At 45.3% G+C, this 27,272-nt stretch overlaps 3 protein-coding genes across 4 annotated transcripts; 2 read left to right on the plus strand and 1 right to left on the minus strand.

Moving 5' to 3' along the window:
- Positions 1-65: 65 nt before the first annotated feature.
- On the plus strand, positions 66-4,311 carry LOC133402788 (V-type proton ATPase subunit E 1-like). Of its 2 annotated transcripts, XM_061676914.1 has the most exons (9): positions 66-232; positions 400-465; positions 568-677; positions 1,130-1,196; positions 1,343-1,432; positions 2,691-2,759; positions 2,875-2,969; positions 3,076-3,163; positions 3,751-4,311. In XM_061676914.1, exons 1-9 carry the CDS (start codon positions 200-202, stop codon positions 3,811-3,813), a joined length of 681 nt encoding a protein of 226 aa, XP_061532898.1. In that variant the 5' UTR covers positions 66-199; the 3' UTR covers positions 3,814-4,311. The 2 variants fall into 2 exon arrangements, with proteins under 2 accessions (XP_061532898.1, XP_061532899.1); XM_061676915.1 differs by lacking the exon at positions 1,343-1,432.
- faap24 (FA core complex associated protein 24) lies at positions 2,891-9,974 on the minus strand. Its single transcript, XM_061676913.1, has 4 exons — positions 9,795-9,974; positions 8,674-8,816; positions 7,386-7,541; positions 2,891-6,424 (listed from the first exon to the last, which is right to left on the minus strand). The coding sequence occupies exons 1-4, from the start codon at positions 9,952-9,954 to the stop codon at positions 6,188-6,190; spliced, it is 696 nt and encodes a 231-aa protein (XP_061532897.1). The 5' UTR covers positions 9,955-9,974; the 3' UTR covers positions 2,891-6,187.
- A 985-nt stretch (positions 9,975-10,959) lies between these two features.
- On the plus strand, positions 10,960-26,778 carry slc7a10b (solute carrier family 7 member 10b). The gene is made up of 11 exons (XM_061676910.1): positions 10,960-11,268; positions 13,177-13,381; positions 15,542-15,693; positions 20,012-20,137; positions 20,231-20,384; positions 21,608-21,731; positions 22,070-22,173; positions 22,240-22,336; positions 22,426-22,575; positions 23,133-23,310; positions 24,736-26,778. The coding sequence occupies exons 1-11, from the start codon at positions 11,166-11,168 to the stop codon at positions 24,855-24,857; spliced, it is 1,515 nt and encodes a 504-aa protein (XP_061532894.1). The 5' UTR covers positions 10,960-11,165; the 3' UTR covers positions 24,858-26,778.
- The last annotated feature ends 494 nt before the right edge of the window (positions 26,779-27,272 follow it).

Consider the following 27,272-nt stretch of genomic DNA (forward strand, 5'->3'; position numbering starts at 1 on the left):
ACTGGCCTGTTTTATTTTGAAACATCTAACCGGAAATGATGTCTCGTATTTCACTTTGATGCGGAGGGAGTGGACTCACCAAGTTACTGTAATGCGAACAGGATCCCACAAATAGTCGTAAAATCTCCTGTTTTTGTTGTTGTTTGTTTTTTTACCACTCTTGTGTAAATAAAAATAAATTTTAATAACAACAACAAACATGGCGCTCACCGATGCCGACGTCCAAAAACAGGTAACGATGATAATCTCTCCACAGACGCCAGCCAAACAGCTCTTGAAAGTTTTGTAAAAGTAAAGTCGTATCGCGCAAAATAACGTTTACCGTTCTGAATTCGCTTTAAGAAAATGGATAAATCCACAAATGTCTTATTTGACGGCTCTGGATGTCTGTTGTGATAGATAAAGCACATGATGGCCTTCATCGAGCAAGAGGCCAATGAGAAAGTTGAGGAAATTGACGCCAAAGTAGGTCTTTTTTTTTTTTTTACCCCCCTCACTGGAATTTCTTTATTATTATTGTTGCTGAAATGACCTACAAACAGAGTTGTCATGCTCAACTGATTGCAGGCGGAGGAAGAGTTCAACATCGAGAAAGGACGTTTAGTGCAAACGCAGAGGGTGAAAATAATGGACTACTACGAGAAGAAGGAAAAGCAGATTGAACAGCATAAGAAAATGTGAGTCATTTATCCAAGACATTAATTGCAATATTAGTGCTGCGCAAGTGCACACGCCCAAAAAAAAAAAAAAAAAAAGTTATTCCTTCAAATGTTCATTTTACACTATGCTATCAATTTTCATGCTACAGCAGAAGAACTAAATTTGCAAGTTCATACAGAGTCAGACTCTTGAATTTCAAATCAGGATTCACGTGGAGCTAAACCAGAAAATATTTAAATCGCTTATACATTTCAGTCCTATCAAATCAGGTTCGAAAGTGCTTGTATAAAATATTGGATGTTGCCTCTCGATTTAACTTGACCTCATTTTGCTGTTTAAGATGAGAGACGGCCACTCAGTGGTTTCACCGGTGACGAAAGGTGGAAGTCTTGTGCTTTCCGAATGTTCTCGTTTAAGCTGTGACGTCCCCCCCTTCCCCTTCCCCTTCCCCTTCCCCTATGGCCCGTAGCCAGATGTCCAACCTGATGAACCAAGCACGGCTGAAGGTGCTGAAGGCCCGTGATGACATGATCACGGTAAGCAGTCATGCTTTTTCTCCAAAATATCCACATAGCCATTCATCTGTCACAGCAAATCAATTTGGAGGTTATGTCTCCATTGAAACATCGTAGCACTGTCTTTCATTGGAACTTCCTCTACCGCTTTAACCCTCGCATCACAGGACTTGTTGATTGAAGCCCGGCAAAAACTTGCAGTGATTGCGCAGGACCCCGCGAGGTACTCCACATTGCTTGAGGGGCTTGTGCTCCAGGTAAAGACTGTGGGAGAGGAAAACTTGATGAATCTGCTGTGGAGTTGAGACACCTCTTATTATCTTACAGGAGGACAGAAGCCACTTTTCTCATTCTGTAGGCGACTTTAGCAGACCTTTATTTTGGTCCTGGCCGTCTCTCGACACGTTTCTCTTAGTTGCGTCTTGATCAGAATGTGTGTGATTGTGATGACGATGGCGGTGTCACACTGCTACAGATTTCCATGGTACCGCTGGCGCTCTCACAGATGCACAGGCAGATTGAATTGGACAACATCATGTACATTAAGTTTGCAAATGAATTAAATAATGAGGGCCACGGAAACATAACGTTAGAATTGTACTGATAATGTGATCGGAACAATTGGTGTTTTCATATGAAAAAAAAAATGGTGGGGCAAGACACTTCAGCGGGGCGTACACTTCCCGTTTATTAACATCCTAACTTTTTTTTTTAAATGTGAGAGACGCCCGAAAGTGCTTAATATATGCAAGATAACAGCACAGCACACAAATCACATTATCTCCACCGATTGCGAGTCTCCTCCACCGAGCCTGAAGTATGGTGTCGTACCAAGACTGACCTGTGAGAGGCACATGGCGTCTCAAATGCCAGCAAATACAAAGAAGAAGAAAGAGTAGTAGTCGAAGAAGAATAGAAGTCAGCCTATCCCAGCTGCGCGAGAGGCGGGGTACACCCTGAACTGGTCGCCAGCCAATCATAGAGCAAATATAAACAAACAACCATTCGCACTCACATTCACAGCTATGGGAAATTTTAGCGTCTTCAATTAACCTACCGTGCGCTTTTTTTTGGGGATGTGGGAGGAAACCGGAGTACCCGGGGAAAACCCACACAGGCACGCGGAGAACATGCAAACGCCGCACAGGCGAGGCTGGATTTGAACCCAGGTCCTCAGAACTGTGAGGCCTCTCATTATAAAACTTAAAAGCTCAAATTATAACGATACTGTCTGGCGTACATGACAGTGTAAAATGCCAGGACAATTGTTGCTAGGCAGATTATATGAAGCACAATCAATTGTGCCCCGTGCGCCAATGTCACAATTGACATTTGCCAGCCATGTTTGAGAGGGCCAACACACTAAGCAAATCACCCCCAACATCAGAACATCTCGAGCCGTGTGTATTGATAAACTGTTCTGTATTCAATACAAACTAGTCACCGAGAGAGTTGTCAAACTGGGAACCTTTTTAACGTGTGCCTTTTTTGAGTGTCCGCCTGTATAATGTGTAGGGTTTCTACCAACTGCTGGAAGAGAAAGTTATCATTCGTTGTCGCCAGCAGGACGTGGAGATGGTTCAGGTGAGCTTGAGCTGGGATGGAAGGATGAAAGAGGAATTTACGAGCATTGCATTGAGGCTAGATTTGAGTAAGAGTTGCATATCTTTGCCTTTTTTTTTTTTTTTTTTTTGTATAGGTTGCAGTGACTAAGAACATCCCCATCTTTAAAGCGGCTGTGAAAAAACACATCGCTGTCCAAATTGACATGGACCATTTTCTACCGTCAAGCATGTAAGCAAATTCAATGTACAATTAACATTTACACACATTTCTTACTTTTTTTTTTTTTTTTTTTTTTAATAAAGTCTTTATTTCTTTTTTTGTTTTGTTTTCACAGCTGCGGAGGAGTGGAGGTGTACAATGACAACGGCAAGATAAAAGTTTCTAACACTTTGGAGAACAGACTTGAACTTTTAGCGCAACAGGTAAAGACAACAATGTGTTTCATCAGCAGTATTTGGCCTGGAGCGGGCACTACACTACACACAATTCCAGTGGCGCACACCCTCACACAGATTTTTATCTGTGAGTGATCACTATTAATCTGTTGATACGTAGATACAAAAGTGTACAAAGTACTCTTTGATATCTGTATTTTTCTAATTTAATCAAATGTTGTGTGCAACTGCTGCATACAAGCTTTATAAATACACATTGGTAATTAATTTATTTGATGCTTGGGTGACATGTTAAAACCATAGACAATACAATGCTTTTAGAATAATACAAATCATTTCAACATATTTTTAATTTCATGTCACTCAAAGGTCGCCGTACAGGAAGAAAAGAATGATCTAAAATGAACAAATACAAAATGAGGAGTGAACTACAGCAATGTAGTAAAAAACACTAGAACCAATATAATATAGAAAAGACTGCATTGTGCTCTTGATAAGAAACATTTAAAAGAAAAGCTGGATGGGAGCATTGAATCACGTGGCTGCTCATATATTTATCCGATTTCATCTTGGCCTCACAATGTGCTACATGTTGCTGCTTTTCCTCCTTCCAGATGATGCCTGAAATCAGAGTGTCCCTATTTGGCGCCAACCCCAACCGCAAGTTCACAGATTAACAGTGGATTTAAAGGGTGCGGCGTTCACGCAGGTGGAATAGGTTTGATCAACGGGAAGCGGTGTTGCATCGTTCTCACTTACTCAAGTGCCTTTCTTCTTTTTAACCGGGCGAGCCCAGTGACGGCCTTCGATTACATTTCAGCCTTGTGTGCCAAATGTGTGCGCGTGTGTTTTTTTTTTTTTTTAACAGTTTTACTATGTTTACAACTGTATACAAGCCAGCAAACAAACAACATGTTTGTTATTGTTATTATCAGGGAGCTCTTAATATTCAAAAGCCAAAGTAATAAATAAGCGTGACACAGAAGTCTGCTGGTATCTTTATTTACAAGTCGTAAACAAATGCTTTACACAGACTCTTTAGACTATATTGTGAAAACTCTAACCGAGTTATACAACCGACATCATTGTGTGTGTGTGTTTTATATTTTCTATAACGTATTATAATTTAAGTGCGTAATTGTTTTTTATGAAACAGGACAAATTACAGATAATTCAAGACCATTTGTTTTTAGCCAACAACAAAAATATGGCTTTGATTTTGTTTTCCATACACTTTTGCAATTTGTCAAGCGAAAGTAACTTTTGGTCCCATTTGTTTTTGGGATTATTTTAAACCTTCTGAAGCTGTGAAGAAGAGAGGAAGCAACGTTTAAATAGAGTGGCCTAGGAGCACGTAGCTTTTAGGCTGGAAGTGAACCGTGTGTGTATCTTTTACACTAATAAAGGGATTAAATCATTACCATCCGATTAACAAACCACCTACTGACAGGCAGCAGTTCCCAATCCAGGTAGGGAATCCCAGATTACAACTCAGACCTCACGGATGGAGTGCGACGAATGGATAACAGGGCAAGTAAAAGAAGAGCCAAGGTTTTCATCTGTATAATTGAGCAGAATGCAGCAAGATCACTTACTTGAAATGATTTAGAACCATACAAATGCTTAGCAGCCTGAAAAACATACATTCACTTTTCGACAGAGCCAGGCAAGATTATCCGGATCCAGAAGTAACCTCAAAACCCCTTGGGAAACAGCACATACAGTACATAGGACCCCATTTGACCAAATGAGGTGGATGAGACCGCATGTCGATCGTGGCCTTCTTGTATCAACTGCAGATCGACTCCGCCGAATAAAATGCGCAGATACGACGCGACCCCTGACGATTGATTTTATCCCATCGATCCCGGCACCGCCTCCCCAACCCCAAGAAAGTAGACGCCTTGCGCAATGTGTCCTCCCCGTCCCCTTTGTGCAATGTTTGGAGTCGAGTTTTTATCACTTTGTGGGTGGCAAAATCGAAGATAATCTTACTACTTCTGTATATGCCCTAATTGAAACACTACTCACAAAGAGTTAGGGCTATTCAGGCTTGGGTGAAATTCCAAGATGAACCTGAAATGTACAATAACCTTTACAAGTGAATTTAATTCGACCGTCTCTAAGCTTTTGAATGCACACGTCCACGTCCTGTTCTCCAACAAGGGGCTGAATGGTTGAGTGCCTTATCTCAGAGTCCTGTTGATTTTAAGTGATAGTTGAGATTGCATATGTACAGTACATTTAAGGTGACCGACCATTCAAAACGTTCATCTGACAAGGATCGGAATTGAAATCTGTCAAATCCAGACGTGTGGATGTCAAACCATCTCGCAGGACAGAGGCAGTTTTTAGTCGAGCCACAAACCCACTTTCACAGCTCAGCGTTTATGATCTCTTTTTGGTTCCCCGCACCCCATCCAGTGGCGAAAACCCACGTTGGCACGGGAAATACATGCAAACTCCACGCAGGCGGTGGCCGAACTGTCTTTTATTTAAAGGGGACATATTTTGCCAAACCAACTTTTTCTAGTATTTAGGAACGTAAGATTGTGTCTATGGTACCTCAGTAAACGTGAAATATGAATTAAAATCATCCACGCATTCCTGAGTTCCTAAGGCCTGAAATCAGGTCATTCGAATTTCTCGAGCTCATCTACGTCACGAGCGAAGATCTCTGCCTTCCCTTTCCGCTCCCGAGCCAGCTGCGTCGACATAACAGACAAGGGTGCTCTCACAAGTGGGTCTTCTACACGGAGGGAACCAATCAAAGGAAAGGGGGCAGTCTTAGCCGAACATGGACAAAGCGGATACAAAACAATTTGTCCATGAAATACAAGTGACAACAAAAAAAAGAACTGTACATTAATAGTCTCCTTCTTTTATGAACGAACTGGTGCCAAGTACTGAGAGGTTTTCAAGCATTCGGAGAATACGGCAATTTCATAGCTGAGATTCGACGGCAGATGGGCCGACCGCTCGGTTGCCGTGCCGACCCCGTTCTTCAAATCCATAATTACTACGCCTTTTGCCACCGAAAAACGCCGACAATCACGTCTCGTGGAAGAACGCGTGGATGTTTAGCGCGGCGGCCCGGCCCACCGCGGCTTCCAGCTCCGCGACGGTGGCGTTGCACAGCTGACGGATGCTGGAGAAGCGCTCCAACAGGGCCGGCGCTTTGACCCGGCCCACCCCGGGAACGCGCCGCACCGCGGCCAAGACCGGCGCGTCCCGCGGTCCGGACCGGCTCCTCCTTCTCAACGGGTTCTCCTTGCCGTCCGCGTGAACCTGGTCACACACACACGCGAGACCACATCACCGTCTGACCTTTCCGGGACCGTGTTGGGAATCGTTCCCGATTTTCCGTACCGGAGCGGACCGCGACCAGATAGTCCACAAAAAGTCCCCGCGTGCTGATTAGGAAGTAGACAATGGGCGAATGATTCCCAACACAGTCGATCGTTCATCATTCCCAAATGGTCAGAATTCTTTCCAACAACTAAATATTCGAAAGTAGTATTTCACATCCAGTATATACATACATAGACAAATACACACGCACACACATTTATTAAAACTTTAAATGTCTTTACCATTAGGTGTCCCAAACGAAGTTTGATGATGTTTTTTGGAGATGCTCATGACATTTGGATCTATCGGATTTGTTTTCCTTTTTCATGAAAACTAACAACTCTTTTTTCTTTCCCCGAGCCCGCACGTGAGGATTCTGGAGTGGGCGACGACTCCTTTCCCGAGCACTTCCAGGAAGTTAAGTCGCGCCTCCACGTACGTACGAGTGACCCCGAGGGCGAGTTTTTCAAGATACGTGCGGTCGCTGGGACGACAGCCAGCGACGACTCGAGTTAGGAGTGAGATTCGGGCTCTCAACAGCTCCGCTGAAGCGCAAAAACTTAGCAATACAAGTCATCCGGTGACGTGGACGTTTCTATTGGTCGAGTGCGTTTTTCCCGCGGGCACGTGAGGAAGACGATCCCGACCGGCCGGTGCGTCCAATTCAACTGCGTAAACCGCTGCAGTGACGAAAAGACGCCAGCAGATGGCGGCATCGGATCGCATTTGAGCGGAAGATCAAGCTCGGGAGGTGAATCTCGGCTTGTCACGTCGCCTCGGAGGGAGACAAATTGGGAGTTGGAAAGAGATTTCGCCACAATTCAAGCTAAAGCTTTTTGGAAAATGCTCGCCCGCCCCCAAACCAAAGCCAGCCGGACCTCGCCGAGAGTGACGTCACCATTTGCAGGAGGAGCCGCGAGGCTTCCGTCTGCCCGCCGACCGGCAGCAGCGTCAGGCCCAGCTCCAACGCCGCCGACTTCTGCACGGCCCAGAAGTCCCGCCGGACCGGGCCCGTGTTCTCCACCAGGACCAGCCTCCGGAAGCTGCCGCGGTCCTGCAGCCACCACACACGCGCACTCGGGATCAAAAAAAGCATATACAGACTCCAGCTTCATTCCAAAGGGCGGTTGAGGCAGAACGTCTCGTTCGCAGCGGTGACGCGTTCAAAAAGTCCAAGTCAACCGCACACAACCCGGCAAAATGAGAAGCCTTCATACCAACTACGCACGCAACAAAAGGTTATGAATGCATACATTATAAACACACATAAAACGACAGGAACAAGCTCACAAGCGATGGAAGTGGCTCATCTGACCAAAAACGTCTGCCAGTCTGGAAGGTCTGGTACACACTGAAGGAGTTTTCAAATCTTACGCGATCTGCGACAGACACCGCACATAACGATACATTGGTGAGAAATGTGGTGTGCGCCGATAATCGCCAGACAGAACACAACGCACGCAAATAGAGGGTGCTCCGCCGGCGATCTCAAAATCTCACGCGATCGCACGTGAGCTCACAAAACCGAAGACGGGCAGACGCCGCCGGGCTTCGCCGTGTGATTCCGAGGGGGCCGGAACGGTTGTGGTCAAAAAACTAAGAATACTTCTTGCCGGCTGGGGAACCCACTTTTATACAAAAAATTGAAATCAGGTAGGACGCTTGTTTTTTGGGCTATCACTTTACGTTTCGTTTTTTTGCAGGGCGCTTCTCGATTGCTACATTCCGTTCCCCGTCACCATTGTCGCCGTCACGACTCGGGAGACGTCGCCTTTCCCGCACGCGTGAAGAGTTTCGGCCGTTAACATTGAACGCGCTCGTTATTCAAGATTGTCAGCCCCGACCCGTTTCGGACCCAAATCCGCTCTTAACGAACCTCAGACCTCAGATTTAAGACCGTCTGGCGCTTGACGTGCTCGGTCGGGAAGCGGCGAAATCGACACAAAAACAGGGAGATTGTCTTGACGTGCGTGTACTGGGCTTAAGTGAAGTCCACCAAAGCAGATGAGCGCAATTGTCCAAAAAAATAAATCAATACAAATATGTCGCGGCATTACCAGACAGCTAGCAACCCTTTATTGCGGAGTGACTGTTTTTTTTTTTTTTGTCAATGTCTTTATGTCTCAAAAGTTCGAAATGCATCCCAAACCACGAAAACCAAAAACACGAGCGAAGCCGACACGCACCTTCCTGAAGCGGACCAGCTTCCGCTTGTAGGCGGCGCCCGCGACGACGTCACGCTCGGAAAGGTAGAGGACGCGGCTGTCGTCGGGGAGGAGGAAGTCGGCCACGCCCGGCTCGCTCTCCAACAGGACGGTCACGCCTCCGCCTGCGGGCCACAAGCCCGATCGGGTTAAACCCTTAACTCATCTGAGATGAAGTTTGGATAGCCTCATTAAATTGCAAGGTTGAGGTCGCTGGAATGTGATCCTTTTACATTGCTGGAATAAAACGTGCAGTTCAATGACAGTCGCTTTGGGAAAGTTCCATAATTCCAGTTTTAAAAGCTCAGATTTCATCACTTCCTCCTTCTAAAGCCGACGCTTGCGATTGGCTCGCTCTCGGTCATATGCCATTCTGATGTAGTCTCAAACCTGTCCTGCTTTTCCAAATATGACCTCGAAGCACCATGTCATGTATAATGCAAGCGACCGGTTAGCACATCTGCCTCACAGTTCTGAGGACCGGGGTTCAATCCCCGGCCCCGCCTGTGTGGACTTTGCATGTTCTCCTCGTGCCCGCGTGGCTTTCAGACTCTAAATTGCCCGTTTTTTGTTTCCATGTGCAGCCGTGGCCCAATGGCGAAGATCATCGCCTGCCACCGTGGCGGACGAAGGTTCAAGACCCCGACCGGACTCACGGCTGTGGTGTCCTTGAGCAAGACACTGATACCCCGAAATGCTCCCCGGGCGCTTTTCAGCTGCCCCCTGCTCCAGTGCGTTCCACTAACATGTGTATGTGTTCACTGCGATGGGTAAAACGCAGAGACCAAATTTCGAGTGCATGCAAGACAATAAAAGGTGATTCTTCTTCTTCTGCGATTGGCTGGCGACCGGTTCAGGGTGTGCCCCGCCTCCCGCCCGGAAATAGCCGAAAATGGCCGACATGTCTCGACCCGCGCGAGGATGAGCCTGAAAAGAAAACCGATTTTAGTATGGCTTGTTATCAGTTTATTATTTGTGAATTCCAAACTGATCTAAGGTTTGAATCCACTTTTTTTTCGAGGAAACATCCAAGGCTCCCATTGATGCCTTCATTCAAAATGCACGTGAGTAGCATTATAATGGAGTCATTTTCGCTTGTTTACCTTTCAAGTTTTGAATAAGCGACGACTTTCTCCACTTCTCGCTGGCGATGACGTGACCATAAGCGGGGACGCTCAAAATGGCTTTCTTGCTTTCCATGACGTTAACAAGCGTCCAAACACGCACGTTAGTTCGGACAACTTGCGAGCTTTCAAGTCGCATCACGGGCGCCTTGTCTTCTTCTCGTCTTCAAAACGATAGTGACCGGGAGCTCATGCGACATGTCTCCCCCTGGAGGATCGGGGTGCTATTACAGCCACTTCCGTCACTTCAAATCCCATCCATACTCCTGTTTTTTCAAAGAAAGAAAACAGTTTTTAACGCATAACAATGTTTAGACTGTATTCCTGATTAACTTAACTGTTATCTTCGTTGAACAAAAATTGCTTTTTCTTAAAAAAAATAAATAAAAATTCTTAGTAACCCCAAACTTTTGTATGGTAGTGCACATTGTTTATTTTCATTCTTCTTAGTCTATTCATATTTTAGCTTTCATTTATATTAGTTTTATTAGTACCATCTACGTTTCATGTTGCACCGTCGGACCGGGAAAAAAATCCTAGTTGTGACTGTACCTTTCACTGTCAATGGCAATAAACGGATTCTGATTCTGATACTGACACAGTACATATGAGGACAAAATGGTTGGTACCCCTCTGTAATGAAAGAAAAAGTCACAGTGGTCACAGAAGTGACTTGAATCTGACAAAAGTAATAGTAAATAAACATTTTAGGGAAATTAAAGACCAAGGAGGACACTCCTGTTGAAAATAAATGATAAAAAAGCCAGACTGCAATTTGCGTAACTATATACTGACAAGCCACAAGGCTTCTGGGAGAATGTCCTATGGTCAGACGAGACAAAACTTTTTGACCTGCAGGGCACATCAGCTCTATGTTCACAGATGCAAAAATGAAGCATGCCAAGAAAAGAACACTGTCCCTACTGTGAAACATGGCGGCGGCTCTGTTATGTTCTGGGGCTGGTTCGCTACATCCGGCACAGGGTATCTTGAATTTATGCAGGGTACAATAAAATCTCAAGATTATCATTTTAGTTTAGTACATTTTCATTTATTATTACTTTTGTCAAGTTATTTCTGTGACAATTTTGTCCACGTGTATGGCAATAATGGGAATGTTGGCACTTCCCGGGGTGTCCCTGAACGCCTCACGGTGAATTGCACCTATTTAACATTCAAGCCTGAGCAGCCGCAGGTTGTTGCGCAAGCGCGGCCCATTGAGAACGCCTGAATGCCGAGAGAGGGGAGCACTGGGAGCGCCGCTGGGAGCGAGCTAGTCTGGAAGAAGCTACAGTGGGAGCGAGAGTACGGGCGGATCCGGAGTAGCTCAGCGGAGCCGGGAAGGCCGACATGGACGGGCCACCGCCGCCGCGCGAGGACAGAACCCGGGTCCCGGACCGCGTGACCCTGAAGAAGGAGATCGGCTTGCTGAGCGCCTGCACCATCATCATCGGTGAACCGTGTACTCGTCGTCATCGTCAGTAGTCAACTAGTGTTTCTCTAACACCGTAAGGCGTCCAAATTGCGATGGGGTAAAGGTCAAGCAGAAACGCAGGGACTCGGACTCCCTCACTTCCTGTCTCGTGAAGTTCATCCAGGCTGAGGCCGCGTGTGCTCGTGTAACTTTGAATTAAGGACCAGAGTGCACGAGTTTCGTGTGTGGGGATCAAATGAAAATGATTCCAAAGGTTTGTGAACGTACAGTGCCGATAAAAAAGTATTTGCCCTCTTCTCAAATGTCTTGTTTTTGCACTTTTCCCCACTTTAATGTTTATGTTGTAAATATCAGAACCCAATTAAATAGAAAATGCCGTTTTCAAACAGTGATTTTATTTATTGAGGAAAAAACTATGCAGCGCTACCTGTCCCCGTTTGAAACAGGACTGGCCCCCTAAACCTAAGGAGTGGTTGGGCCATCCTCAGCACCAACAACTGAAATCCAGCATGTTCTAGAACCAGCAATGAGGCTTTCGCATCTCTGTGGAGATATTTTGGCCCACTCTTCCTTGCACAATTCTTTGAATTCAGCAAAAATGGAGGTTTTTCGAGCATGAAGAGCCTTTTGAAGGTCAGGCCACTGCATTTTAGTCGGATTCAAGTCCAGACTTAGACGAGGCCACTCCTAAACCTTCATTTTGTTTTTTTTAAGCCATTCAGAAGTTGACTTGTTTGTGTATTTAGGATCGTTATCCTGCTGCAGAACCCGGGCCAACCCGCCCGCCACGCTGGAGTTGCGCCGGTCCCAAAAATATAGTCTAGTATGATCAATATCAGTTGGACTTTTACAGCTCATTGAGTACACCCAGGGTGGTACTGTGGCTTGCACATCGGCGAGGTCGGGGTTCGAATCCGGGCCTTCCCGTGTGGCGTTTACGTGTTCTCTCCGTGCTCAAGTGGTTTCGCTACTTTGAAGCAAATGTAACACACCACTAACATTCTTTCATATCAAGTCTACAACTAATAGACGTCTTCGCCTGTCTGCAGTTGAGTCACTAAATTCCCCTGTGGCCAGTATTTGACCACACCACAGTCTACTAGTGCATGATACTCACCTAGTTTGTCTTTGTAGTACTACTTGTAAGGCTGACAGTATTAGCGTATCAGTAAAAGGCCAAAAATGACACCAGTAGAGGAAAAGGTGTTACGAGTAAGACAGTCATTTTACTCGTGCGCTGCATTGTCATACTAGTGAGGACAAAGAGCATACTAGTACATGCGCCTCAAGCTGGCTATACAAGGATATCGAATAAATGCTGAAACTGCTTTAAAGTGTACTAGTAGACTAAAAGTGCCACTTATAGTGAAAAAAGATTACTATGTGAGTAGGGCCCGACCGATGAATCGGCCGATGTTAATTCTTTTCAAATCAGCAAAAATGGGCCAATTTTTTTTTAACACCTGAACACATTACAACATAAACCAAACGTACAATGACATTCAAACAAAAGTTTCCCCGAAAAAAATCTGCAAAATAATCAGATGACTTTTTTTCGACGATTTTTCTCACCACTGTAAAGTTAAACAAATACTAAAGTCTTGTAAAACAATAAAATGCTAATTCATATCTTTATTGTTGTACACGTTAAGGTTCCAAAAGAGAAGTTCTTTTATTCAATCTATATATATTTTTAATTAATCAACCAATTAATTGTGGATTGTAATTTTATTCTGCCAAATATCGCCTTTTTGCCAAAAACAAAAATCCAGATCGGTGGGGCCCTACTAGTGAGACAGTCGTTGTACTAGTGCGCTGAATTGCCTTACCGGTGAGGTCAATGAGGGTACTGGTACACTGCCAAGTGCGCACACTAGTAGAATGTGAACTAAATGCTGCAAGCGCTTTCCGGTTGCTCCTCCTCAGGGAACATCATCGGCTCGGGCATCTTCATCTCGCCCAAGGGCGTTCTGGAGCACTCGGGTTCGGTGGGCGTGGCCCTGCTGGTGTGGACGCTGGGCGGGGGCGTGGCGGCTCTGGGCTCGCTGTGCTACGCCGAGCTGGGCGTGGCCATCCCCAAGTCGGGCGGCGACTACGCCTACGTCAGCGAGATATTCGGAGGCCTCGTGGGGTCAGTTCCGTTTCCCCCGTTTACGTGCAACTCACTCTTTGGTCTTAGCGGTGCCTTGACTCGACTCGACTCGACTCGACTCGACTCGACTCGGTCGGCCAACTCAATCGTTGTCACCGTGGGAGGAGGAAGGATGAGACGGCGGGAAAAACGGGGTCGCCACGCTAACGGCCAAGCTATCGGGACATGGAGTCAAATAGCAGGCACATTGATAACGTGTCTGAAAATGAAAGAATACACGGCCACACGGGACGCCGTTTGAACCGGAAAGGAATAAGTACGTCACCTGACAACAGGAGCCTCGGCGGTGGAAAGTATCTCAGAATAACAAGAAGATAAAATAGCCTTTATTAGTCCCGCAATGGGGACATTGGCACGATTTCAGCAGCAATAGCGGAGACAGGAAATATCCAAATAGATTGCAAGAGAAGAAGTACAGTACATTTATTAATGATTACGGTTATACAGGAATGATTATGTTGTGAAATTGAACAGTATGCAGAATTATTTGTATCCTATTCTATAATATACTGCAATTACTGTCATGTTCTTGGAAGAGTTCATAAAAATAGGAGAAAATGTTCTGGAAGTGAATTTGTATAAATTGGCAATTTGACCAATCAATGGCATAATTACTTCATTCGATGTTTCGGCTTTTGGTTTCGGGCCTTTGGGTTTCTCATTTTCCGTTTAAGTTCCGGTGAAGAATTTTTATTTCGCTCCATCATTAGTTTTCATAATGTACAATATTTTGCAGTGCTGTTTTTTTTTTCTTATTAAAATACACGCTACAACAATTTTTGGGGCTTTGTTGGAACGGATTAAAAGCATATTGAATTCATGATTACAGATAAAAGATGGTTTGAGATACGATTGTGGTCACGGAACAATTGAAACTCGTATCTCAAGAAATGAAATGAATTGCGATGCCATTCATCGGTTCCAGCCCCCGCCTCCAGGAAATACCCAAACGTCTTTTGAATGAAGACAAATAGCATGGCATTGTACAAAAAAAAAAAAACAATCAAACGGAAAATTAAAAAATGTTCTTAATGGCATAAAGTCGAAAGTCACAACAACAAGAGTAGTGTAGTGTGTGTGTGTGTGCCCTGGCGGGGCGGGGCCTCGTGAGCGCCACCCGGAAGACGTTTTTGTAAACGGTCGAAAGTGCATCGCGTTCCGTTTTCAATCGCAACTTCAATTTGACTTTTTGTCTCGCAACACAAAACAAAAAAAATGGCAAGTCAAGGTACCGCCACTGTACTTCATCAAAGCTAATGTCCTGACTTCACTGTACGTACTGTCAATTGTCTGGTACTGGTTCCCATGGCAACATCTTTTTTTGACCTTCTTCAAGACAACGACGTCATACACTCAATGGACACTTCATTAGGTACACCAGTTAATGACATTTGCCTTTTCCAAAGTTTTTTTTTTCCAATTGATTTATTGCAAAAATATATATATATATATATATATATATATATATTCATTATCAAAGAAAATGTTCATTAACTTAACTAATATTTGGTTCATTGATTAATCATAAATCAAATTTTAAAAAAAAATGGAAACATTAATTTATGATAGGCCTACTCATTAGTACGTTTTTGGTACAGTGTGCTCTGATAGACATTTAATTGTATTTATTCTACTCATTATGAATGAATGCCAAAACTCAGATCTTACCAAGTGAATTCCTCGTGAAAAACATCTTACTTTACTTACTTGAAGACAGTTCTGACTGTTTTCCAAATTTTCATAAAGAAAAGACAAGGTCTTTTATTAATGGATTTCTTTCAGGGACAAAATGTCTTGAGAGAAAAATCCACCAACAGAACTTTGCTATGATTCTTCCAATAAGATCTTTCTTGTATCTTAAAACGTTTTGTCTTCCATTTCGCAACCAGTCCCAACTGCACTAGAAATAAGACCAATTCACTCGTATAATTTCATTTACAATTCATCAATTGACCAAATATTTAGATGAATGATTAATAAACAATTTTACATGACACAATGAACAACTTTTTATTTCATGAAATAATTCGCTAATTCATTTCAACTGAATGATCTATCATTAACGCAATTGAAAAATGAGAATGACTTCAAGTATCTTATTATGATGACAAATGACGATGATGACTGTGTCGCCGTCAGGTTCCTGTTACTGTGGAGCGCCGTGCTGATCATGTACCCGACCACGCTGGCCGTCATCGCGCTCACCTTCTCCAGTTACGCGCTGCAACCCGTCTTCCCCGAGTGTGCGCCGCCGTACGCCGCCAAGCGGGTGCTGTCGGCCACCTGCCTCTGTGAGTCCCCTCGGCCGCCATGTCGTCGTCGTCGTCAGAAGAAGAAGAAGAAAAAAAACCTGGAAAGGTCCCATGCCATCAAAATCTAATTTCATTCCAAAAACTTTCTTGCCTGTAGCATCGTGCCACAAAATTGTCTTGCCTGTGAGGCTCGGAGAATCAGATCTAACCTTAACCCTAACCCTACATACACGCTACAAATCCATAAAACCGCATAAACCTAAGAAAAGGTGAACACACTTGGATTACTTCATATCATTTCAAAGACACACTGCTGTGCTTTATGCATAACACTGGTCAAAATGAGACTGTGACCTCGCTTACGGTTTAGCGAGTGAATGCGAACGCACACCAAGAGCGCTCGAAAACGGAAACGGCAGGCTTCGAAATTGTCGACGTTGACGTGGTTTCGCCAATGAATGTTCAAGGAGCCGCCCGCTCGAATCAGGAAAAAAGTGGCTGAGCGGCGACGCGGCTGCCAAACTCGAACCAGTTGAGGAAGAAACGCCTTCAATTTATATTTGGAGAAATTCCACAATTGTGCTGTGTTAAGTTAGTGGAAAGTGGAGGATAACTTTGCAAACGTGAGCTTTCACACACTGCTGGGAGCTGGCTGCTGCCAAGCCATACAGATACAGTGTTATCTAACTAACCAACTACCGGAGACAAATTCCTTGTGTTTTTGGGACATACTTGGCAAAAGAAAGATAATTCTGATTCTGATCTAACTGTAAATGAAATAGCGAGTTATTGTCGCCCGTTACATTCAAGTACACGAGAGCGGAGGCTCGGAGCCACAAGATGGCGTGATATCGGCAACAACCAATCAGAGCAAAGATGTTCTCCAGATTTAAATGAAGGAGAGCAAAGCTTATTTACGTATTGAATTTTAATGAGGAATCCGACCATCACAACTGCTAGGTGTAAAAGACCAGCTAGAATAGGTTGAAGAAGGCCATCCTGGGCATTTCCAAGCCAAATTCTCTTGCAAAGCCCCTAAAAAAAGGTGCGAGTTCTTGTCTTGTTGGATCTCAGAGCGGATTTTGATACAATAGATCATAACATACTGTTTGTTGAGCAGGTTGGAAATGTGGGTATGACTCAATAGAACAGTCTTGACATGGTTCAGGTCCTACTTGGAGCAAAGGAGTTTTTTCGTGACCATTGGCCGTTTTGAATTTAATAAAATGACATTTGGGGTCCCTCAGGGGTCAGTTCTTGGACCCCTTCTGTTCAGTCTGAATATGCTACCCTTGGGTCAAATTCTTCAGCACTTTAATGTGGATTATCATAGCCATGCAGATGATACACAATTATATCAAGCAGTGTCTCCAGATGACTACAGTTCAATTGAGGTCTTGTGTCACTTTTTGTCTAACACAAATAACTGGATGAACAAAAACTTGATCAACTAGAACAAAGAAGTCAGAACACGTTACTCCAGTCCCGACACTGGCTCCCGGGCAGCTTTAGAATAGACTTTAAAGTTCTGTTATTAGTCTATAAATCACGAGATGTCTTAGGTCCTGAATACATGAAAGAAACGCCAATGGAACATAAACCCAGTAGGGCTCTGAGGTCTGCAGACCCAGATCAGATAGTGGAGCACAGAGTCCAAAGCAAACATGGTGAAGCGGCATTTCGCTCCTATGCTGCACACAAATGGAAGAAGTTGCCAACAGAAGTCAAGTCAGCCCCGAGTGTGAATGATTTTAAGTCCAGGTTAAAACTCTTCTTTTTTCTCATTCATTTTAGAGCATTTTCAGCTTTTTTCCCCCCCCACAAAGTCTTGCTTACACTGTACATTCTTTTTTGGACAGCTGTCTTTTATTTTTATGTACTTTGTTTTGAAATGTTTTGAGTCATTTAAAGCACATTGAGTTACCTTGTGCATGCAATGTGTTAAATAAATAAATTCAAGTCATAGTCAGGTGGGGTCAATGCCAAATCCAAAGTCCTAAAAGTGGTGTCTGACTGGTGTCAAGTCATGTGACTGGAGTCCCCCACCTCTGCTAATTGGTACCTGCGGACCACTAATCCCTCCGTGTCCATCCACACTGTGTCTTTCTATAAATGGCTGAGTGGGAAGTCATCATTCTTGGCAGAGCCCGGTGAAAGGTGAGCGTGGTCTCTCTCGGGGCAAGGGAAGTGGTGTTGCTGGTGGTGGCGCTTGTGGGGTTTCTGGTGGGGCGGTCACGTTTTGTTGGTCCTTCGCAACGGAAACAATCATTCTGGCGAGGCTGACAAGCGTTTCTTTGTGCCGGAAAGCCGGGCCACCGTGAGAGCACATGACACTGATGGATGAGCCCCTGGCACAGCGCATTCCTCAAACCATGGAAACCCGGTCCCCACAACACCGGGAAGCCACACCAACTGCACACCCAAGATGGAGGGATGAAGCAGAGAATGACAGGGGGACAAGAAACCTGTCAGAGACAAATGATAGATGGACGGAGTACAGGTACATTAGGGTTCCGATCGGGACTAAAGGAAGCACAGAGGCAGTAAAGATGGACGGATGGAGCAAAGGAAGGGTGGAGGACAAGATGATGAATAAGAAGGGGGAACGGAGGAGGAGAGGAAGGAAGGACAAGCATTAGTATGTTAGAAGGGAGCAGAGTGGGGGTAGAGGAATGGAAGCGTAGAGGAGAGGAGGGGAGGTGGAGAGTCGTGGGGGTTACTTTCCAGACCACCCCGCAATTTATTATTTATACACTGGATATTTGAAAGCTTCATGCATACACAGTATCGCCAACAAAGATTATTGCATGTGAGGTTAAGGTATGATTTTGGTCCATTTGGGGACACCATCCACACATTGGACACCATAGTAACTGTGACTGTGATCGTGTGTATGCCTGGTCTGTTGAGTGGCGTGGAAGCGAAGCCTAGGAGGGTGTACTCTGTCGGTCGCTATTTGCTGGCTATAAGTTTAGCCGCTCTGGTGTTCAGTGAAGGCATCGGTCGAGCCTACCGGGAGGTGTGCTAACACATATGTCTCTGTTGAATGTATTTTTTTTTTTTTTTTTTTTTTTTTTTGTTCAATAAAGTGATGGCAAGAGCAACAGCGACAGTTACCATTCTCCTTCTATCCAAACCACCTCTTATGGATAACAATTTGGTCTAACTAGTCGTAGTAGGCTATATTAAATTAGCTAACAATGTTCACTTCCTGGAGAGGTACAGTTGAATCATACAGTTACTCAATTGTCCTGTAGTGTAAAATAAAATTTAAAAAAATCCACGATGCATTGAACCCGCAATAAGTGAACAGCGATATACCGAGAGATAACTGCAGTTGAAGAAGGTAAGGGGGAAGGAAACAGGAAAGATGGAAGGATAGAGCAAATGAAGAGAGGAGGAGAGGATGGGTAATGGAGGAGCAGGGTGGAATGAAGGAGGAGAGTGAGGATGGAGGAGAGTTAGTATGTTGGAAGGGATGGCAGATGGACAGAGGGGAAACGGAGGGATGAAGCAACAGATGAATAAAGCAGAGGATGGAAAAAGTTAGAAGATGAAGGGATAGTGCAAAGGAAGAGTGGAGGACAAAATGGAAGGAGAAGAAGGGTGGAATGAAGGGTGGGCAACAGTCTTTTTGAGAGTGGGGCTATGGAGGGAGGGAGCAGGGAAGAAAGGAGGAAGGCTAGAGGATGAAGTATTGGAAAGATGGCCGGATAAGGGGAGAACGAGAGGTGGAGCTGGACAGGAAGGAGAGGAATGATGGAGGGATGGGAAGAGTAGAAGAACAGGGAGAGGGAACAGGGGACGCATGAGGGATGGAGGAGATAGAATAGATATAGAGAATAGAATAGAGATAGAGGATAGAAAAGAAGAAGGAGCAGAGGAAGGATGGTCAAGATAAGATAGAATAGGATGGAAGAAGGGATGAGTAGCAGAGGAATGATCGAGGTATGGAGGAGAGGATGGATTGATGGATGGATGGAGAGAGGAGGATGGAGCAGAGGAGGGACTGAATCATGAAGGAAAAGAAGAATGGAGGAGAGGAAGAAGAACCACTACTCATAGAGGATAGCTGATGATGCTAACGATGCTAGTGTGTGTGTGTGTGTGTGTGTGTGCGCGCGCGCCGCCTGCGTGCATGCATGCGTTTGTGTGTAACGGTGGAGATTATGCGCCGTCAAACCACACCAGGATTGGAACCCGCGCTGCGGCAGTGAGAGCGCCGATTCCTGACCACTGGACCACCACGGATGCTGCGTTCAGTGGCTACAAGATAAATCAGTTTCCGTGTTGTGTGATGAGCTTTTATGGCAAGTGGAATTATATTACATTTTAACTCCGTTCCATCTGCATGCAGTGCTGCTGACGTGGGTGAACTGCTGCAGCGTGCGCATGGCCACCAGGATCCAAGACGTGTTCACAGTTGGTAAGCTGCTGGCGTTGGGCCTCATCATTGCGGTGGGTGTGGTCCAGATCTTCAAGGGTAAACATCCTTTCCCCACGCGGTCTCCTCTTCTTACTTCGGGAAGACCGCCGGCAGCTCACATTTTTCGGCATCTTCTTCTCGGCCCGTCAGGGAACTTTGAGGCGCTGACTCCTCAGGTGGTCTTCTCCATGGACCGGACCCCTTCGGTGGGCCAGATGGCGCTGGCCTTCCTGCACGCCTCCTTCGCCTTCAGTGGATGGAACTTCCTCAACTACGTGACGGAGGAGGTGGTGGATCCCAGAAGGTGACTGCTGTTGCTACTTCAAGGCAACTGGAGTCTTGTTGGTTTTGGAAGACAGTTCACATTTGATCCAAAAGGTTTCTTCACTACTAACTCTTCTGTGTGGAGTTCCCGTATTTATGTCTCTGGGGGTTGGTTCTTGCTGTTGCCAGGTGTGGCCGGAGAATGGTTATTCTGCATAACGACCATCCTTGTGGCATATGGTTCGTTTGTGTCAACTTCATCCATGGAATGAGAAAATCTTTGAGGGAGAGACATCAGGATATGGTTGCAAGCTGATGACAAGCGTTGGCGTATATCGTCTGTTTTCTGGCTTTTCTAGCGTGACAAAGATGGCTTCTTTCACTTCTCTCTCAAACCAGCCAGCGTCGTCTCTGTCCGGATTTTGGACATTGTTGTCGTCTTTTCGAGACACAAATGAACTGCTGCCTCTGGACCTGAAGAGGCTGCCCTCCTTCACGCTTGTGTAGGGGTTACTTGGGGTCGCCAATTTCAAGGTCCTTGCACTCCTCACTACTGCACTGCATTGACAACATGGCTGAGTTTGCTTCTAGGGATTTTGTCCTTGGGGTGAACCAGCTTTTGTCTGAGGCTGTTGCTGTGTTTGGAATGGGCTATTATGTTATGTTTGGAGAAAGTAATTCGGCATTTCTCTGACGACCACACTCCACCTCCTGTTTCTATTCTCAGTCTCGGGTGTAGTGGCCCTTCTTCTCCTGGTGGATTTGCCAAAGGCCCAGTTAGGCTCCCTACTGTTAGTTGGAGCATTCCTGATGTGTGTGTGCTTCCTCTGTCTTTCGTTGTTTGTAGTTTGGATCTTCTCGGCTTAGGGTTCTGACAGTCCTAGTTTGTGTTCTGTCAAAACATCTCGCCTCCAAAGATTGGGCACGAACGTTCCGTTTGCCACCAGTCCAGTGAAGGACTGGTTGTTATGCAGAATGGTTGTTCACCAGTCACACTTGGCAACAACACCAAACGACAACAACAACTCCAATATGACCACTCACATAGGACACCACCCAGAGATATAAAAACGGGAACTCCACACCTAGGATTCAGAACTAAAGAAGCCTTTTGCATTAAAGGTGAAACATCTTCACCAACCAACAAGATTCCAGTTGCCTCTGTTCAACTTTTGTTGATTATCAAAAACTGGATGACTGACAGTCTACACAGATGTTGCTCATTTCATGTTTCCTCTCTGTTCCTGCTGGTGGTGTGTTCAGGAACCTCCCTCGCGCAATCTACATCTCCATCCCGCTGGTGACGCTGGTCTACACGCTGACCAACATGGCGTACTTCTCGTCCATGTCTTCTGACGAGCTGCTTTCTTCCAACGCCGTCGCTGTCGTGAGTCTTTCTAACACATCAGCGTCAATGGTAACATGGCATCGACATGTCCCAAAAACAGAAGGTAATTCTGAGGCCCTCCGCACACCGAGCGATGAAAACAATGCAGTACAGTGTATGTGGAGCGTCAAAACATTGTTTCCTAATAACACAGCAACACCAGCAGTTTATCCGTTGCAGCGAGTTTGTATATGTGCGAGGGTCAATCGGCAGGTGTGCTGGTCTGAGTTGCCGATTGTCTTTTTTTTTTTTTGTAAATTCCGGTCAACCGCTTCGCTCGGTTAGCGGCAGGCCAACAAAAGATAGAGGTGGCCTCACTGACCATTCCTCTTGTTCAGACGTTCGGAGAGAAGCTGCTGGGCATGTTCTCCGTCATCATGCCCATCTCCGTAGCGCTGTCCACTTTTGGTGGCATCAACGGCTACCTGTTCACTTCGTCAAGGTGAGTGGCACCTCCTGTTTGCGTTTCCCACGGCGGCTCGTGCGCTCACCACGTTTGTGCCGACAGGCTGTGTTTCTCGGGCGCGAGAGAGGGTCACCTGCCTCGCCTGCTGGCCATGATCCACGTCACCAAGTGCACGCCCATCCCTGCTCTCTTGGTCTGCGTACGTTCAAGCTCGCCTTTCCCACACAAGTGTGTCACTTCCTGTCCTCTCTCATGAAAGTGTGCGTGCTTGTGTCTGTGTGTTTGTAGTGCACAGCCGCCATGGTGATCCTGTGCATCGGGGAGACACACAACCTGATTAACTGCGTGTCGTTCATCAACTACCTTTCGTATGGCGTCACCATCGCTGGCCTTCTCTTCCACCGCTGGAAGAAGCCCAACCTCTACCGCCCCATCAAGGTGCCTTCTTTTTTGTCGTCTCTTATGTTCTTTCTTTTTCTTTTGGCCACGCAGAATGGTGGATCTGTATACCTGTATTTGCATGCCGGTACAGTTTTACTGTAGGTTACCTGGAAGTCAGATTTTGTTTCTATATGTTGACCAGGAAGGCAGCACTACACCCTGTGAGGAAGGGAATGGAGAAGGAGCAAATAGGACAGGACAGGGACAGTGAGTGAGGCAGTGCAAGGACCTGGAAGGAAGGGATATAATGCGTAGAAAACAGAACAGGACAGCACGGGACAGGAGTGGGCAGGATAGAACAGGTAGTGAGCGAGGCAGTGCCACCCGTGGTTAGTGGGAGTGGCTATCCAGTGCCAAAACCTCTGAAAAGAATTTGAGAGGACAGTCCAGGAAGTTAACATAATCCGGTCTGTGTGTCACAATTGGAGAGTGCCCCTACACCAAGCGACTAAATCCTAAAATCCCATAGGTGTGTGTCTACAGAGACTTGTCAATCAACCATCGACGCCTTCTATTCTATTGATCGTTAATATCATGAATGGTGCTTCCCGCAGGTGCATTTGGTGGTGCCGTTGTGCTACCTGATGTTCTGGGCACTGCTGCTGGGTTTCAGTCTTTACTCTGAGCCCCTGGTGTGTGGTGTGGGCCTGGTTATCATGCTTACCGGTGTGCCCGTCTACTTTCTGGGCATCCACTGGAAAGCAAAACCAAAGTGCGTCAACCGCTTCATTGGTGAGTCACCATGACAACAAACCTCCATGCACCACATGCTAACATGAGTTGCTGAAAGGCACATCGCAAGCAACCATACCCGAAAAGACACAGGAACTCTGCCGTTTTGGTGTGAAGCAGCTATTTTAGTGACCATTGGTAGGGGTCCTTGCCTCTTCCAATTTATTTAAAAAATGCCAGAAGCCAGTTTTACTTAGCAACATGAAATTTGGTAGAAATGTTTACAATGAGTAGACCCACAAAAAAAGACTCAAGAATCCATGGCCAAAAAGACACCAGGAGTCTCCCATTTCGTGAAGCAGTCATTTTACAGTTCCTTTTTAGAGACAAACTTGTCAGCCTCATTTAACAACATGACATTTGGTAGGCATGTTTGTCATGATAGACCCCCCACAAAAAGTAATGTTGAAAAACCCAAACCAGGTCTGCCATTTTGGTTCAAAGTGGCTGTTTTAGGGTCATTTTGGCAATTTTCAGGGGTCCTTTAAATAACTCGTCGTTTGGTAGCAACTCCTTGAATTTCTTTTTTAGTTCAGCTCCAAAAACCAACTTCACTTAGAAACTTGAAATTTGGTTGGCATGTCCAAAATGAGTAGACCCAAAAAAAAAGTCTCAAGAGGGCGTGTCTGAAAAAAACTGAGGAAATCTGTCATTTAGATTTCAATTAGCAATTAAATTCCAGGGATCCTTCAAAGATTAACTACTACCATGTGAAATTTGGCCCACATGTTCTATCATGACAATACACCCTCTAAAACATTTCGAGAAAGCATTCCTGCAAAGACTCAGGAAGTCTGCCATTTGGGTTTGAAACGACCACTTTAGGCTAATTTACCGTAGTCCTTCAAAGACAAACTTGTCCTCAAGATTTTGTCAAATTGTAACCATTTTCGAAGCACGTATACTATTAGCGACAGACAAATTGCGCTATTGGAGGGATTCATCATTGCATGTTGGTGTAGAATGGCAATGAAGTTTGCTAACTTTTAGTAGTGCCTCATGGATTTTGGGGAAAATTCAACCCGCGAAGCCAGTTTGATTGATCATCCATCCATTCCCGACACCACTTAACCTGTTCAGGTTTGTGGGTTGCTGGAGCCTATCCCAGCTGACTTCAGGCAAAAGGCGGACTGCGACCTGAACTGGACACCAGCCAGTCGCAGGGCACATCCACTATAGAGACGGACAACCATTGAGACTCACATTCACATTGTCACTGAGTGGGAACTGAACCCACACTGCCTGCACCCAAGTCAGGCCAATGTACCACCATGCCACCAGTAGCTTAGTTTGACTTAACAACTTGAAATTTGGTAGCCGTGTCAAACAGGTAGCCAGATATATAGTGTGTTGATGTGAAGTAAAAAAAACAGGCAAATGAAATGACGATCGTTGGTTTGTAACCTTGCTGTTGTTGTCGTGCAGAGACGGCGACCTTGGTGGGCCAGAGGTTGTGTTTGGTGGTCTTTCCGCAGTTGGAACCCATCGAGGTGGCCGAGCCTTCCGAGCGGACGGACCCGTCAGCCAGTTCGTCCGCTGACTCCTAAAAATCAAAAGCATATCTGTGTTTAGATTTCATGCAGGCAGCTTATCCTGCGGTGTGCGTTAGCGTCACTGTGTGACATTTACGGACTTCAGCCGACTCGACGCCTTCTCTTCCTTACAGACTTTTGCACGTTGTTTTATTTCCCAACACACAAACTTGTTCAACTTGTTCATGTTTCCAGCATCTCCTCTACTGGAAGATGGCGAAGTCACTCACACAGCATCGTCTCGGTGGCCGCTGAGGTCTCATCACACTCAAGTTTAGACAATGTTTGCAGACAACTATTGCTCACGTCAAAACAAGTGCAGCCAAACATCCAATTAATCTGCTTTCTAGACAGCGCTTAGTCCAAGTTAGACTGCTGAGTTAGGCCACTGCTTTTGTCAGATAGCCAGCTACTGCAGGTAACCACATCATCCAGCCCAGTCTTTCACAACCTTTATTGAGCCAAGGCACATACCTTACATGAGAAAAAGCCCACGACATACCACCAAACAAAAATGAAACAAAAAAGTACATATTGCTGGCGGCGGCCGGAATCGCCGTATCTCCCAAACTGTCACTTTTCAGGAAAGAAAAAAAAACATCTTTGTTGAGTCATTAACATTGCAAGAGAGCAAACCATTTTCAAAACTCACAATTAGTCAATAATTTGTAGACATAACATACACAGATGGGGACAAACCAATAGTATTGCTTTTGCAAATGAAATATGAAATTGACCAAATTTGGACATAGGAGGTTTCGGCCCGACCCCAACGATATACTGAAATAATGATTGTGTCTCAATATATTGACAAATGAAGTTAGCGCAACTGCTGCATGAATGGCAACAGGTGGATACGCAGGTTCAGTGGACTTTCACTTGTTCTACTGTCACTATATGTTACTGGAATAAATACGAACAAATTCAAATAAATCAATACAAAAGTAAAGAAATAAGTTTACCCTTATGCTTGAACATGGTGTTCGTTATGGACAATCCGTGGTGAGCACATAAGTCCAATAACAGAACACCACTCGGGTTCTGATGGGGGGGGGGGGCGTTTTTCCCGATCACGCCCTTCCAGGTATCACTGTCATTGCCCACGTGAGTATTGAATTCCCCCAGCAGAACGATGGTGTCCCCATCGGGAGCGCTCTCCAGTACCCCCTCCAAGGACTCCAAAAAGGGAGGGTACGCCAAACTGCTGTTTGGTGCATAGGCACAAACAACAGTCAGGAACCGCCCCCCACCCGAAGGCGGAGGGAGGCTACCCTCTCGTCCACCGGGTTGAACCCCAATGTACAGGCGCCAAGGCGGGGGGCAATAAGTACACCCACACCTGCTCGGCACCTCTCACCGTGGGCAACTCCAGAGTGGAAAAGAGTCCAACCCCTCTCAAGAGGACTGGTACCAGAGCCCAAGCCGTGTGTGGAGGCGAGCCCGACTATATTTAGTAGGAACTTCTCGACCTCGCACACACACTCTTAGTTAGCCACAATTCCTTTATTTAACCTTTATTTATCCAGGTAAGGCAATTGAGAACAGATTCTCAATCGAAATGCCCAGCTGGCAGCAGACCGCAGAATAAAACAAAACATTATCTAGCCAACCAGGTGGTCGGCATTGTAAGGCAGTAAAATGAACGAGTTTGCCTAAACAACCAGTCAACTCAGCTTAGCAACCAGCAAAATAAGACCGCTCGCTGAGCCAACTAAATTAGCCAGTAAACCATTTCAGCTGAGCAAGCAGCTCCGACCAAGAAACCAGAACATTTGAAACACATTTGTCATTTGAACAGCTTCACATATAAATGCGCACACAGTACACAACAGTACCAAACAAGACTTTGATGGAACAAATCCTCACTTGCTCGGAGGAACAAGTCCTTTGTTTCGTGTCACCAATCAGACCTTTTTCCAGGGCAAAATGTACTTTGAATTGCTGTAAACTAACTGAATGATTCGATTTGGATGGTAGCACATTTAGAAGTCTTTTCTTTTCCATTGTATGTGTTGAATTCAATTGTCCCTTTTCATTCACTCTTCGCGGGTCACAGTGGGCCGATAGAAATATGAGTTTGTTCAGTGTTCCCGGGGGACTCGTTTGACTGTTGCACAACGCACGAAGCAGGGCGAAGAAGTGTGTAAGAGGAGACGTGCTGTTCTAATAAAAGCTGAAATGAATGAACATAATTATGGCTGGCTGGCGCTGTGATTCTCAAACGTGCACTGGCGCAAGTAGTGCAGTTTGAATCTTCCAAACTTTTTTTGGGGGGGAATATTTATTTTGCTACAATATTTTTTTTTAAACTTTTATGTGCAATACAATTTTAATAGAATTATTATTTAAGTATTTGTTTTTAATTTTCATACATTTAAGCGCATAGTTCATGTTCAAACAGTTCGTAATGTTACAGCGGCTTACAATAAT

The sequence above is a fragment of the Phycodurus eques genome, chromosome 5 (assembly GCF_024500275.1).
Source record: "Phycodurus eques isolate BA_2022a chromosome 5, UOR_Pequ_1.1, whole genome shotgun sequence".
Taxonomy (NCBI): domain Eukaryota; kingdom Metazoa; phylum Chordata; class Actinopteri; order Syngnathiformes; family Syngnathidae; genus Phycodurus; species Phycodurus eques.